Raw genomic sequence first — 12,012 nt, forward strand, 5'->3', positions numbered from 1 at the left:
ACACCCCAGCCCCACCATGACACGCCTGACGTTATCCCCTCCTATGGCTAGACCACCCCCCCTCCCGCCTTGCAGAGGGGATCTGACACTTGGCCCTGTTCCTTCAGCCACAACAGCATCCAAATAAACTGGCGTGCCCCCCCACGTGCTGCCCCCATGGTCTGTAGGGCAGGGTAGCACTGGGCAGCTCCCCACGGCAGGAGAGGGCCCCGCTCCCTTCCCCTCGCAACCAGGCCCCCGGCCGAGGGCAGCAGTCAAGAATGCTGGGTTCCTGCCCCAGCTCTAGGAGGCGAGTGGGGTTGAGTGGTTACAGCAAGCGGCTAGGAGCCAGGACGCCTGGGTTCTCTCCCCAGCTCTGGGAGGAGAATGGGGGCTTGGGGCTAGCACAGAATCCCCAGCACCCCCGAAAGCACCTCGAGACGATCATTTATTAAGGCCCAGACGCCGACCGGGGGCAGGAGTCAGAACGGCTCAGACTCCGCCCCCTATACGTCCTCATTGTGCGGGGGCCAAATCACTGCAGGAGTCCATGATTAGAGTCCAGAGAGGGCGGAACGGCAGAAGGGGGGGAAATCACCCCCCCCTTTCAGGGGCAGCCGGGGGAGGGGAATCAGCACCCCCCCAGCATGGGGCAGCGGCTCAGGGCTGCAGGCGGATGGCACCATCCAGGCGAATCACCTCCCCGTTCAGCATGGGGTTCTCCACGATGCACTGGACCAGGTGGGCATATTCCCCGGGCAGCCCCAGGCGGCTGGGGAAGGGCACCTGGCGAGCCAGGAACGTTTGCACCTTCTCGGGGAGCCCTGCCAACAGGGGGGTGGCAAACAGACCTGGGGGGAGAAAGACAGTGAGGGGGGGTGGCTCCCCGCTACCCCCCCAGCTCTGCCAGTGGCCCTCCAGCCCCGCCCACCACCCCCCGACCCCCCCCCCACTCCCCCCCCCAGCTCTGCGGGTGCCCCTCGATCCCAGCCCGCCGCCCCCGCCCCCAGTACTGCCAGTGCCCCTCAATCCCCACCCGCAGCCCCCCCAGCTCTGCCAGTGCCCCTCAATCCCAGCCCGCAACCCCCCGACCCTCCCCCACACTACCCCCCCCAGCTCTGCTGGTGCCCCTCGATCCCAGCCCACCGCCCCCGCCCCCAGTACTGCCAGTGCCCCTCAATCCCCACCCGCAGCCCCCCCAGCTCTGCCAGTGCCCCTCAATCCCAGCCTGCAGCCCTCCCTCTCAGCCCTCGGCTCCCCACAACATGACAGGAGCTACGCTGGGATTGGTACCTGGGGCGATGGTGACAACACGGATCCCCATAGGGGCCAGATCCCTGGCGATTGGCAGGGTCATGCCCACGATGCCCCCTTTAGAGGCGGAGTACGCGGCTTGACCCACCTATACAACAAGCAGAGCATTAGCTGGGGCACAGGGAGGTGGGGGACTGCCAGGGGAGAGCATCCTTGGCCCAGCCTCCCGCCCCGCAGCACGGCGTCCCCCCCGCCCCGCAGCACGGCGTCCCCCAGTGCCCGTCCCTGACTGCCAGGGGAGAGCACATACTGCCGAGGTCCCCCCCCACAGCACAGCGCCGCCCAGCCCTGCCTGCCAGGGGAGAGTGCCCCCAACCCAGCCCCTTGTAGCACAGCGCCTCCTAGTGCTCACCTGGCCCTCGAAAGCAGCCACGCTGGCTGTGTTGACGATCACTCCTCTGTGCCCATCGGAGTCAGGGTCATTTTTGCCCATCTCACCAGCACTCAGTCGGATCACGTTAAAGGTGCCGGCAACATTGACCTGGGAGGGCAGGGGAGACAGATCAGATCAAACCACTGGGCCCGCCCAGCCCCATATCCCATCCCCCAAAAACCAGACCCATTGGCTCATCCAGCCCATTATCCCTCCTCGGTCCCCTCTCACCACCATGGCGTTGGCAGGGCAAAGGGGATCAGGGAAGGGAACAGAGAGAGGGGGTCTCTCCAGCCCCACTCACGTTGAGGACCCTCTGGAAATCCTCCAGGCTGTGGGGCACGTCCTTCTTGGCATTGTAGGTCTTGACGGCCACGGCGATTCCGGCGCAGTTCACGGCCAAATCCAAGCGCCCAAACTTCTCCCGCACCAGAGCCAGAACCCCCTTTACGTCCACCTCTGACGTCACCTGAGCCGCCGGGCAAGGAGGAGAGGTTAACCCATGTCACCTCTGCGCCAGCCCCCACTCCCCTCCCAGAGTTGGGGAGAGAACCCAGGCGTCCTGGCTCCCAGCCCCCCTGCTCTAACCCACAGGATCCCACTCCCCTTCCAGAGCCAGTGATAGAACCCAGGCATCCTGGCTCCCAGCCCCCCCACCCCGATACACTAGTCCCAATTCCCCTTCCAGAGCCAGGAATAGAACCCAGGAGTCCGGGCCCTACATCAGCTGGAGCAAAGACGCATTGTTCCCCCAGCGCTTTGGCCACACTCGGCCCATCCGATGTTGGCAGGTCCACGATCACCATGCTGGCTCCCTGCTGCACCAGGCGCTCAGCGGTGGCGCGACCCAGGCCAGAGGCCCCACCAGTGACCAGGCCAACCATCCCCTGGGGGCAAAAGCAGAGGGAGGGGGCGGTGAATACAAACAAAAAAAACTGAATACCACCCACAGCTTTAATGGGCTCTCCCAGCCCCCCCCCATCTCATGTGCATAATGGGCTGTCCCTACACCCCTTTCTTCCTCTTACCATAATGGTCTCTTCCCAGATCCCCCCATCTCATGTGCACACCTTCCTCCTTGCCTGTGTATAATGGTCTCCCCCACAACCCCCTCCTAAAGTGTGCACTGGTCTCTTCCTAAGACCCCTGAATCTTGCATATAATGGTCTCCGCCCCCCCCCCCCATTAAAAAAAACACACTTTATTTAACACCATTATCAATGCTGGAGGCAAAGGGGGCTTGGGGTGGAGGCTGTCAGCTCACGACCCCCCCCCATGTAATAACCTTGTGACCTCCTGAGGGGGTCCCAAGTCCCAGTTTGAGAACCCCTGTGTTATAGTCGCTTTCTAAGCTCCCCCAGGAATATAATGGTCTCGCCCTGCACAGCCTCCTCCTGCGAGCTGCATAATGGTCCCTCCCAGCCCTGCCTCCTCCTAGTGCACAGAATGGTCCTTTCCTTCGATTCCCACCCCCGTCAAATGGTCTCCCCCTCTTCTCAGGTGTATCATGGTATAGTGCAGCATCACTCTCCCCGCCCCCATGTGTAGAATAGTCTCTCCCACCAGACTCCCCCACCCCATTGTGTATAATAGTCTCGCCCAATTACCACCCCTCTTGTTTGATGGTCTCTTCTATCCCAATTGTGTAGAATGGTCTCTGCCTCCCACGGGGATAAAAGACCTCCAGCCACCACTATTGGTAGAGGACAATAAGTGTAAAATGGTTCCTCCCATCCCAATTCCCCCCCATTCTGCAGAATGGTTTCTCCCAGGCACAGCCTCCCCGTGGTCTCGGCTGCCGACGAGATGTGGGGGACCTGCCTCATGCTGTCACCCATTCCGTGGTGCCTCCCCCTACCCCACATAGAATGGTCTCCCCCTGCCCCCTCCTTAGCCGCGCTGGTCCCCGCCCGGCTCCCGTAGCTGGCCCTGCTGGTTACCTTCACGTTCCTCAACGCCGCCGCCATCTTGCTGCCCCTCCACGCCACGCCCCTTACCCAGGGTGGGCCAATCAGAGGCAAGGCCACTCTTAAAGGGGAGGCAGACACTTTAATAATCAGGGGCTATTAATCCCCAGGAGAGAGGGGCTCTTAAAGGAGAAGGTGAAGGGAGATCTTAAAGGGAAAGAGGGAGGCCACAGATAGGAAAAAAATGAACAAAGTCATTAAAGGAGAGGAAGGGGTGGGGGGCCAGGACTCCTGGGTTCTATCCCCGGCTCTGGGAGGGGAGCTGGGAGCCAGGACTCCTGGGTTCTCTCCCCGGCTCTGGGAGGGGAGTGGGGGCTGGTGGTTAGAGCAGGGGGGTTGGGAGCCAGGACTCCTGGGTTCTCCCCCCGGCTCTGGGAGGGGAGTGGGGGCTGGTGGCTAGAGCAGGGGGTTGGGAGCCAGGACTCCTGGGTTCTCTGCCCAGCTCTGGGAGGGGACTCCTGGGTTCTCCCCCCGGCTCTGGGAGGGGAGTGGGGGCTGGTGGCTAGAGCAGGGGGTTGGGAGCCAGGACTCCTGGGTTCTCTGCCCAGCTCTGGGAGGGGGTGAAGAGGTTGTTTGTCGGTTCATAGCTTTCCACAGCACCCCACACAACATGGGGGGATGGGGCTAGCACAGTTTATTTACACCATCTTGCTTTACAAAGTGCCCACAGGCAAGGGGCTCTCGAAGGCCCAGCAGCCATCTTGGAAGTTGGCACAGGGGGTCCTGCCAGGCCTCCTGCTGAGCCCCCCTCCACAGACAGTACTTGCCCATGGCACCCTCCTATCCCACAATCTCCCCCTGCCAAAGGGGCAGGGGCTGCTCCCCTTTCATCCCCACCCCTAAACCTGCTGGCTCTGGAACACTGCTCCAGAAATGACCGACTCTGGGGTCACCTACACACAGCAGGGGCCAGGGTTGATCTAGAACCCAGCCTGGACACTCCAGAAGCAGCTCGACTTGCTCCAGAGCTCACAGGCGACATCATGCTGGAAATCACTCACTGCTCTAGAATCAACCCCCATCTCTGCTGTAAACACACCACCACCACTCTAGAACAGTCCGGTTTGGGTCTAGGACCCAGGGGCCTCCCTCCAGCCCACCCTGTAAACCTTGCTCTCAAACCCTGTGCTTCTACCTCCCAGGCCCACATCTACTCTTGCTCTAGAGCCCATTAGGCTCCAGAACCCACTTTACAGGGTCACTCCAGCGTCGCTCTGGATCCAGTTTGTACCCCGCCCTAGACCCGTTTTAAAACCTTGCTCTAGAACCCACTATGCATACTCCGTGTCCCACAGAAAAGCTCACTCTAGAACAGGTTGGGTTCGCTCCAGAACCCACGTTGAGGCTTCCTTGAGACCCCAAAGCCACGTGTGCTCTGAACATTGGCCTAGCTCTAGAGCCTATTTAAAAACCACCCCCAAACCCATCTTCTCTGGTCCCAAACCCACCTTTCATCTCAGTCTAGAACTCACTCTCAGTCTAGTTGAAGCCTCACTCTAGAGCCCAAGCCTGGTCACGTTCTAGATCTTGCTGCTCCTGCTCCAGAACCCACTGAATCACCACTCCAGAACCCACAGAAGTTGTTCTAGAACTCAGTCCCGGCCATGGCGGCCATGTTCCCCCTCTGCCGGACTCCATCCATGTCCTGCCACTCCCCAGAGAGGATGTGCCCCCATCCCAAGTCCAGCAGAATGGGGGGAGGGGGGAAGGGGGCTCAGTCGTCCTCGGTGCCCCCCACGTAGTGGCAGACAGCGTCGTAGTCTAGCGCCAGGACGTCCCCATCCTCATCGCGCTGCAGCTGCACCAGCGCCCGGCTCCGCTGCTGGTCGCGCTGCAGGATCCGGCCCACCTGGGGAGGTGAGACAGGAAGCTCCTGTGAGTCTGGCGGGCGAGGCGGGGGGGGGGTCTGCAAAGGACTCTGGGAAGAAGGGCGGCTGCATACAGACTCCCACAACAGGGAGGGCTCAGCTGGGTAACTTGGGGGGCAGATGAGGGGGCTTCTCCAGCATAATCCCCCTCACCCAGGAGCCCCCTATATCCCTCTCCCCATTACCCCTGGATCCCCCCCTCCTGCAGCACTCACCCCCAGCTACCCTGCCCCCCACCCCCACACCCTGTGTATCTTCCCCCCAGCTCCCGCACGTCCTCGGAATCCAGCCCCCACCCCTTCAGATTCCCCCCACTCCCTCCGACTCCCCATATGTTCTTCCCTCTAGGCCTCCAGAGCCCATTGGCTACCCCCCCCCGCTGTGTTCCCCGACTTCCTCCAGCTCCCAGCCTCCCATTACCCCTGCGGTCCCTGCCAGGCTCCCCACTTCCTCCAGCTCCCAGCCTCCCCATTACCCCCTGCGGTCCCTGCCAGGGAGGGGGCTTGGGGTCGCTCACCCTGCCGGCGTGCTCCCCCAGCACCACTAGCACCCAGTCCGCAGCGCCCCTGGGGATGACCGTCTCCAGCATGGCCTCCCGGATGCCTGGGGGGTTGGGGAGGAGATGGGTCAGCACCATACAGTGGGTCCCCGCCACACGATCCTTGGCCCCCCAACAACCCACCTCACAGACACCCCTCTGGCCTCTCCAACACCACCGCCCCCCCCCCATTGTAGTCAGCTCACTTCCCACAAACCCCCTTACCTCCTGGCAAGTACCCCCTCCCCAGATACATCCGCGAGGTCACCTGCCCCATGGATCCATCTACAGATCCCCTCCCCGTGTCTGCCCTACCCCACAAAACACAAAGCGGCTCCTCTAGCATCCCCAATAATCTGGGGTCATCCTGCCCCCCACGACCCTCTCCCCAGAGTCACATGCCCCATATCTGGACATACTCCCCCATAACCTCCCCCAGGGAATCAACCCCCTTCTGCTGGGGTATGACACAGGGGTGCCCCCCCCCCCAACTTACCATCCAAGACCTGCCCCTCCTCTGTCCGGCAGACACAAGTATCTGGGCTCAGCACGTCCTCGATCAGCATCTAGGGAGAGCGAGGGGGTTGGAATGGGACACCAGCTCCCTCCCGGCCCCAGGGCAGGGACTGGCTGGCTCAGGGGGGCAGGGAATGGGACATAGGGCCTGTCCCTTCTAGGGGGCGCTGGCATCCCTCTGGCCCCAGGACAGGGACGGACTGGCTGGCTGGGAGGGGAAGGGAGGGGGGGCGGGAAATGGGACCGGGGCCTGTCCCCTCTAGGGGGCGCCAGCTCACACCCAGCCCCAGGGCAGACACTGGCAAGCTTGCAGGGGGGGGGGGGGGCGACTCCCACCCGGCCCCAGGGTGGGGAGTGGCTGGCTCAGGGCGGGTGGGGAATGGGGTGCTGGTTCCCATCTGGCCCTGGGGTGGGGGGGGGAGAAGGTACCTTGGTGTTATAGTATTTCCCCCCCTTGTAGAGCTTGTCCACAAAGCGAACCCGCAGATCTCGCCGCAGCCAGTGGGGGGAGCGGGAGGACGAGGAGCTGCTGCTGCTACCTTTACTCTGCTTCCCGGCGTGGGCGTCGCTGCGGGACAACAGGCAGTCAGGGGCACTCCTGGCGCTGGGGGGCGCCATGCTGCGAGGAGCGGGGCAGGCAGGGCCGGGCGTTGGGGTGCACCGTGCTGCGGGGCGCTGTGTTTTATCAAGAAAGGTATTCGAGCTGCCCCGGCCTCAGGGCAGGAACCCTGGCATCCGGGCTGCACTACAGCTCGGGGGAATCCATTTTGCCTTTCTAAACATTCCTCTGGGGTTTGAACCAGAGACAAGAATCAGCTGCACTTCCTGCCCTCAACAGCAGCGCCAGCTGTCACCTGCCCCAGAGGTGGCTGCATCTCAGCCCAGGGCGAGCCATCCCCATGAGGCGTTATGTGCGGCTGTTCCCCAGGTGCCCCACCCCAGACATGGCCGCATCTCAGCCCCAAGCGAGCCATCCCCGTGAGGCGTGATGTGCGGCTGTTCTCCCGTTGCCCCACCCCAGTGGTGGCTGCCTCTCATCGCCAGGCGAGCCATCCCAGGTCTCTACCTCTCCGAGTCTGCTGGCTGTTTCCTCTTTCTGTCCTTCTCTTCCCCCTTCTCTCGGGGGACCCTGGCGTCCGGGGCGTCAGTGGGTCCATTTCTCTGCTTCTCTTCTTCTTCTTTGTGGGCTTTGCTTAAGCGGCCTGAGAAGGGGATTGGGGAGACAGACGGGGGTGAGGATGGCGGGGAGGGGGGGGCTATGGTGAGGCGGGGGTACCGGGGAAAATCATGTGACTCACTCAGATCCTTGGCTAGTTTCTCATACTCCTTCCGGGTCACAGGTCGCAGGCTGTGCTGGCTGATGGTGACGATCTTATCCCCGATGGCCAATTTCACCATCACCCGGGCGTTATCGGGGTCTACACCTTCGATCTGGGGGCCGGGAGAGAAAAAGCTAAGACTGGGGGAACGAGGCCTGTCCCCTCTAGGGGGCGCCGGCTCCCCCTCGGCCCCAGGGTGGGGACTGGCTGGCTCGGGGAGGCCGGGAACGCGGGAAACTCACCTTCCCGTAGAGGTCTTTGTGGGGCCCAGCCACGATCAGCACGGCGCCCCCTGCCACCAGCCCCAGCGGCTCCTCCTCACCCCCCCGGCGCTCTTCGCCCGGCTTAGGGGGCCGCGGGGGGCGGGCCGGCTGCAGGTCCTGGATGGCCGAGCGGTCAGCTCCCAGGCCCAGCCCCCTGGGGCGCAGCTGGTGCTCCAGGGGCTTCACATCCCTGAATAGGGGGGGAAGGGATATTCAGGGATCTCCCCAAACTCCCTTCCCCCAACTGACCTTTGACCCCCACCAGTCTATCACCGCCCCCTCATGACCTATAATCTCACCCAAACTCTCCCCCCCCATATGACCCCTCCACCTCCTGCCTCCACCAGATCTGACTCACAACCCCGCCCCTGACCTATGTCTGCCCCCCAGGGTCACTCACTGCTTGAAGGTGCGTCCGATGCCCTCGCCCGCCTTCCAGCCCATGCCCCTCAGCATGGCAACGCCGTAGGCCTCCACGGGCACCACCTCGTAATCTGCCTCCGTCGACTGCAGGAGGAGAAGGGCAGGAGTGACGTTAACCCGCGGAACTACCTGCCACAGGACCAAAGGGGCCCTGCCACAGGAGGGGGGTGGGACTCCAGAGACGGATGGGAGGCTGTCGGGGGACCCTCTTACCGATTCCGGCCGCAGGCTCACGTCCACCCGGTCGCTGTCCTCGTATCCGTCAGGGACACGGTTCTGCAGGAGCAGGGGGATGGCCAGGTTGGGGTCAGCCTTGGTGCCGCTCTCCCACCGCTCCTGGGACTGTCGGCACTCTGCAACGCACAGGAATCCATCAGGAGCCGGACGCCTGGGTCCCGGCCCCGGCAGTGGGGGCTAGTGGTTAGAATGGGGTGTGTGTGTGCTGAGAGCCAGGACTCCTGGGTTCTCTCCCCACTCTGGGAGGGGAGTGGGGTCTAGTGGTTAGAGCAGGGGGGGCCAGGACTCCTGGGTTCCCTGCCATGCTCACCCTCTATGATCTCCCTCACAGCCTGGGACTCCACACCGTCATCCCTCTGCTGGTCCGGGGCCCCCACAGGGGGCGTCGCCGGCTTCTTCCATTGGTTGCGCTGGATCAAGGGGATGACGAGCGCCTTAGGGGTCGGGGCCGGCCGGAGGCTGGGGGCCAGAGAGAAACCATCCCGTTACCATGGGATACCTGCGGCCCCCTGTGCCATGGCTCCTCCCACTGCCCCACAGCCTCCATGCAAGGCCCCACCCCCCGTGGGCCTGCCCCAGGCCCCAATGGCCCCTCTCCTACTCTCACCCACTGCATGGAGACCCTGCGCACAGCCCCACGGCCCCTCCCACACTGACCTCCCCACCCAGATGTGATCCCACCCATCTGCAGGGCCACGCCCCCTCCCGCCCCACGGTCCCGCCCCAGACACGCCCCCTCCCGCCCCACAGCCCCTCCCACACTGACCTCCCCACCCAGATGTGATCCCACCCCTCTGCAGGGCCACACCCCCTCCCGCCCCACGGCCCCTCCCAACAGACACACCCCCTCCCGCCCCACGGCCCCTCCCCAGACACACCCACTCCCGCCCCACGGCCCCTCCCAACAGACACGCCCCCTCCCGCCCCACGGCCCCTCCCCAGACACGCCCCCTCCCGCCCACGCCCCCTCCCCCTCCCCAGACACGCCCCTTCCAAGTCTTTGCAGACCCAGGCGCATGCGCACTCGGACGCGTTCGAGCTCTTGCTCACCTGCGCCGCGCCCGAGGCTGCCCACCCCGGCCCGGCGCCCGCGCATGCGCGCTGCTCTCACCTGCGCAGCTCGCTCCCCTCCACGGCGCTGATGAAGTCGGGCTCCGCCGCGGCCCCTGCCCCGCCCTCCCGCACGAGCCGCCTGCGCGCGGTGGTGCGCGTGAACCCGAACGAGACCGGGCGCGGGGCTGGGGGCCTGCCCGCCGCCGGGCCGCCGTCCGACGCCATCTTGCTGGCCGTCGCAGCGCAAGGAATCATGGGGGTTGTAGTTCCGGCCCCGCGCGCTGCCTCTAGGGAGAGATGGCCCCGCCCCCGTGCAAAGCATTATGGGGGATGTAGTCCCGGCGCCGCGCTGCCTCATGGGAGTTGTGTAACCCCGCCCCCCGCGCAACGCATCACGGGGAATTAGTCCCCGCCAATGCATCATGGGGGTGTAGCCCCGCCCCAGGCTAGCTCATGGGGGGGCGGGGGCTGAGAGTGTGGCTCCCATGAGCCTCCCCCCGCCCCAGTTGTCTGAGAGCCCATGAGACCCTCCCCCCCCAGCCCTAGGGGAGGGGGCGCTGGGCTGGGAGCCAGGGGACCCCATACCCCCCCTCACAGCCTGGGGGAGGGGGCGCTGGGCTGGGAGCCAGGGGACCCCAATCCCCCCCCAGCCCTAGGGGAGGGGGGGCTGGGCTGGGCTGGGAGCCAGGGGACCCCATACCCCCCCTCACAGCCTGGGGGAGGGGGCGCTGGGCTGGGAGCCAGGGGACCCCAATCCCCCCCCAGCCCTAGGGGAGGGGGCACTGGGCTGGGAGCCAGGGGACCCCATACCCCCCCTCACAGCCTGGGGGAGGGGGTGCGGGGCTGGGAGCCTGGGGAGCACCATTGCCCCCATATCCCCTACAGGCCTCAGGGCACCTGGCCCCAGACACCTGCTGTGTCCTGGGCCTTGGGCCTAGCCCGGATGTGGGGTGGGGGTGGGGGGGTGTTTCACACCCAGCTTCCCCAGCCCCCGATGACTGGAGAACTTCCTCTGTCCTTAAAGAAACCGCAAATTGCCCCATTGCTGCCCCAGAGGTTGGGGGCAAAAAAATGTGGCCTATGGGCCCGACTAAGGCCCAGAAGCCATGGGAAGGTCTGTAAGTTCTTGTGCTGTCAGGACAGTGGGGAGGGGGCATCTGGACCAGCTCCTCCCCTTGGACAGGGGCGGCTCTACATATTCCGCCGCCCCAAGCAGTCATGCCCGGGAGGCGCCCGGGGAGCAGCGGACCTCCCGCGGGCTTGACTGGTGAGGGTCCGCTGGTCGCGCGGCTCGGCTGGACCTCCCGCAGCTGCGGGCGGTTCGCTAGTCCGGCGGCTGCGGTTGAGCTGCCGCAGTCATGCCTGTGGGAGGTCCAGCCGACCCGCGCGACCAGCGAACCGTCCGCAGTGACGCCGGCGGGAGGTCCACTGGAGCCGCGGGAGGAGCGCCCCCTCCGCAGTCATGCCTGCAGCAGGTCCGGTTGTCCCGGGGCTCCGGTGGACCTTCCGCAGGCGTGACTGCGGCAGGTCCGTCAGCTCAATCTGCTGCCCCTGCCGGCAAGTGCCGCCCCACGCGCGTGCTTGTCGCGCTGGGGTCTGGAGCCGGCCCTGCCCTTGGAGGCAGCAAATTATTAAGCCCCCATACCCCCCCTCACAGCCTGGGGGAGGGGGTGCTGGGCTGGGAGCCTGGGGAACCCCATACCCCCCCCCAAAAAAATCTCTTAACCCCAGCTCCAGCCACTTCAGGCGCGATGCCAAATCAATCAGTTCACGTCTCTCTAACCCACCAGCCCCAACTGCCCTCCCAGGGCCAGGGAGAGAATCCTGGCTCCCAGGCCCCCCTGCTCTAACCACTAGACCCCACTCCCCTCCCAGAGCTAGGGAGAGAACCCAGGAGTCCTGGCTCCCAGCCCCCCTGCTCTAACCACTACCCCCACTCCCCTCCCAGAGCCAGGGAGAGAACCCAGGAGTCCTGGCTCCCGGGCCCCCCAGCCCAGTTGCCCCAGTAGCTTGTGTGGCTGGGGTAAGACCTCTTAAAGGGTGGGGCTGGTGAATGAACAGCCCCCCCCCTCCCGGCCGCACCCTCCTTAACGGAGGCTTTCCCATGATTGGAGCCTGCGCCCTCTAGAGGGGAAAGGCCCCGTGTCCCATATCCCGGGGCG

The 12,012-nt window shown here is 64.7% G+C and overlaps 2 protein-coding genes across 4 annotated transcripts; both read right to left on the reverse strand.

Moving 5' to 3' along the window:
* Window positions 1–410: 410 nt before the first annotated feature.
* HSD17B10 (hydroxysteroid 17-beta dehydrogenase 10) lies at window positions 411–5,177 on the reverse strand. Of its 3 annotated transcripts, none has more exons than XM_039510436.1 (6): window positions 5,082–5,177; window positions 2,389–2,553; window positions 1,971–2,135; window positions 1,646–1,774; window positions 1,273–1,381; window positions 411–830 (listed from the first exon to the last, which is right to left on the reverse strand). In XM_039510436.1, the coding sequence occupies exons 2-6, from the start codon at window positions 2,548–2,550 to the stop codon at window positions 640–642; spliced, it is 756 nt and encodes a 251-aa protein (XP_039366370.1). In that variant the 5' UTR covers window positions 2,551–2,553; window positions 5,082–5,177; the 3' UTR covers window positions 411–639. The 3 variants fall into 3 exon arrangements, with proteins under 3 accessions (XP_039366370.1, XP_039366369.1, XP_039366368.1); XM_039510435.1 differs by lacking the exon at window positions 5,082–5,177 and adding an exon at window positions 3,607–3,935; XM_039510434.1 differs by lacking the exon at window positions 5,082–5,177 and adding an exon at window positions 3,274–3,520.
* Window positions 5,178–5,309: 132 nt separating this feature from the next.
* GPKOW (G-patch domain and KOW motifs) lies at window positions 5,310–10,110 on the reverse strand. The gene is made up of 11 exons (XM_039510405.1): window positions 9,909–10,110; window positions 9,108–9,256; window positions 8,774–8,913; window positions 8,538–8,644; window positions 8,117–8,327; window positions 7,854–7,986; window positions 7,622–7,757; window positions 6,985–7,123; window positions 6,536–6,605; window positions 6,019–6,104; window positions 5,310–5,482 (listed from the first exon to the last, which is right to left on the reverse strand). Exons 1-11 carry the CDS (start codon window positions 10,103–10,105, stop codon window positions 5,348–5,350), a joined length of 1,503 nt encoding a protein of 500 aa, XP_039366339.1. The 5' UTR covers window positions 10,106–10,110; the 3' UTR covers window positions 5,310–5,347.
* Between the last annotated feature and the right edge of the window lie 1,902 nt (window positions 10,111–12,012).

This window comes from Mauremys reevesii, linkage group 22 (genome assembly GCF_016161935.1).
Source record: "Mauremys reevesii isolate NIE-2019 linkage group 22, ASM1616193v1, whole genome shotgun sequence".
Lineage (NCBI taxonomy): Eukaryota > Metazoa > Chordata > Testudines > Geoemydidae > Mauremys > Mauremys reevesii.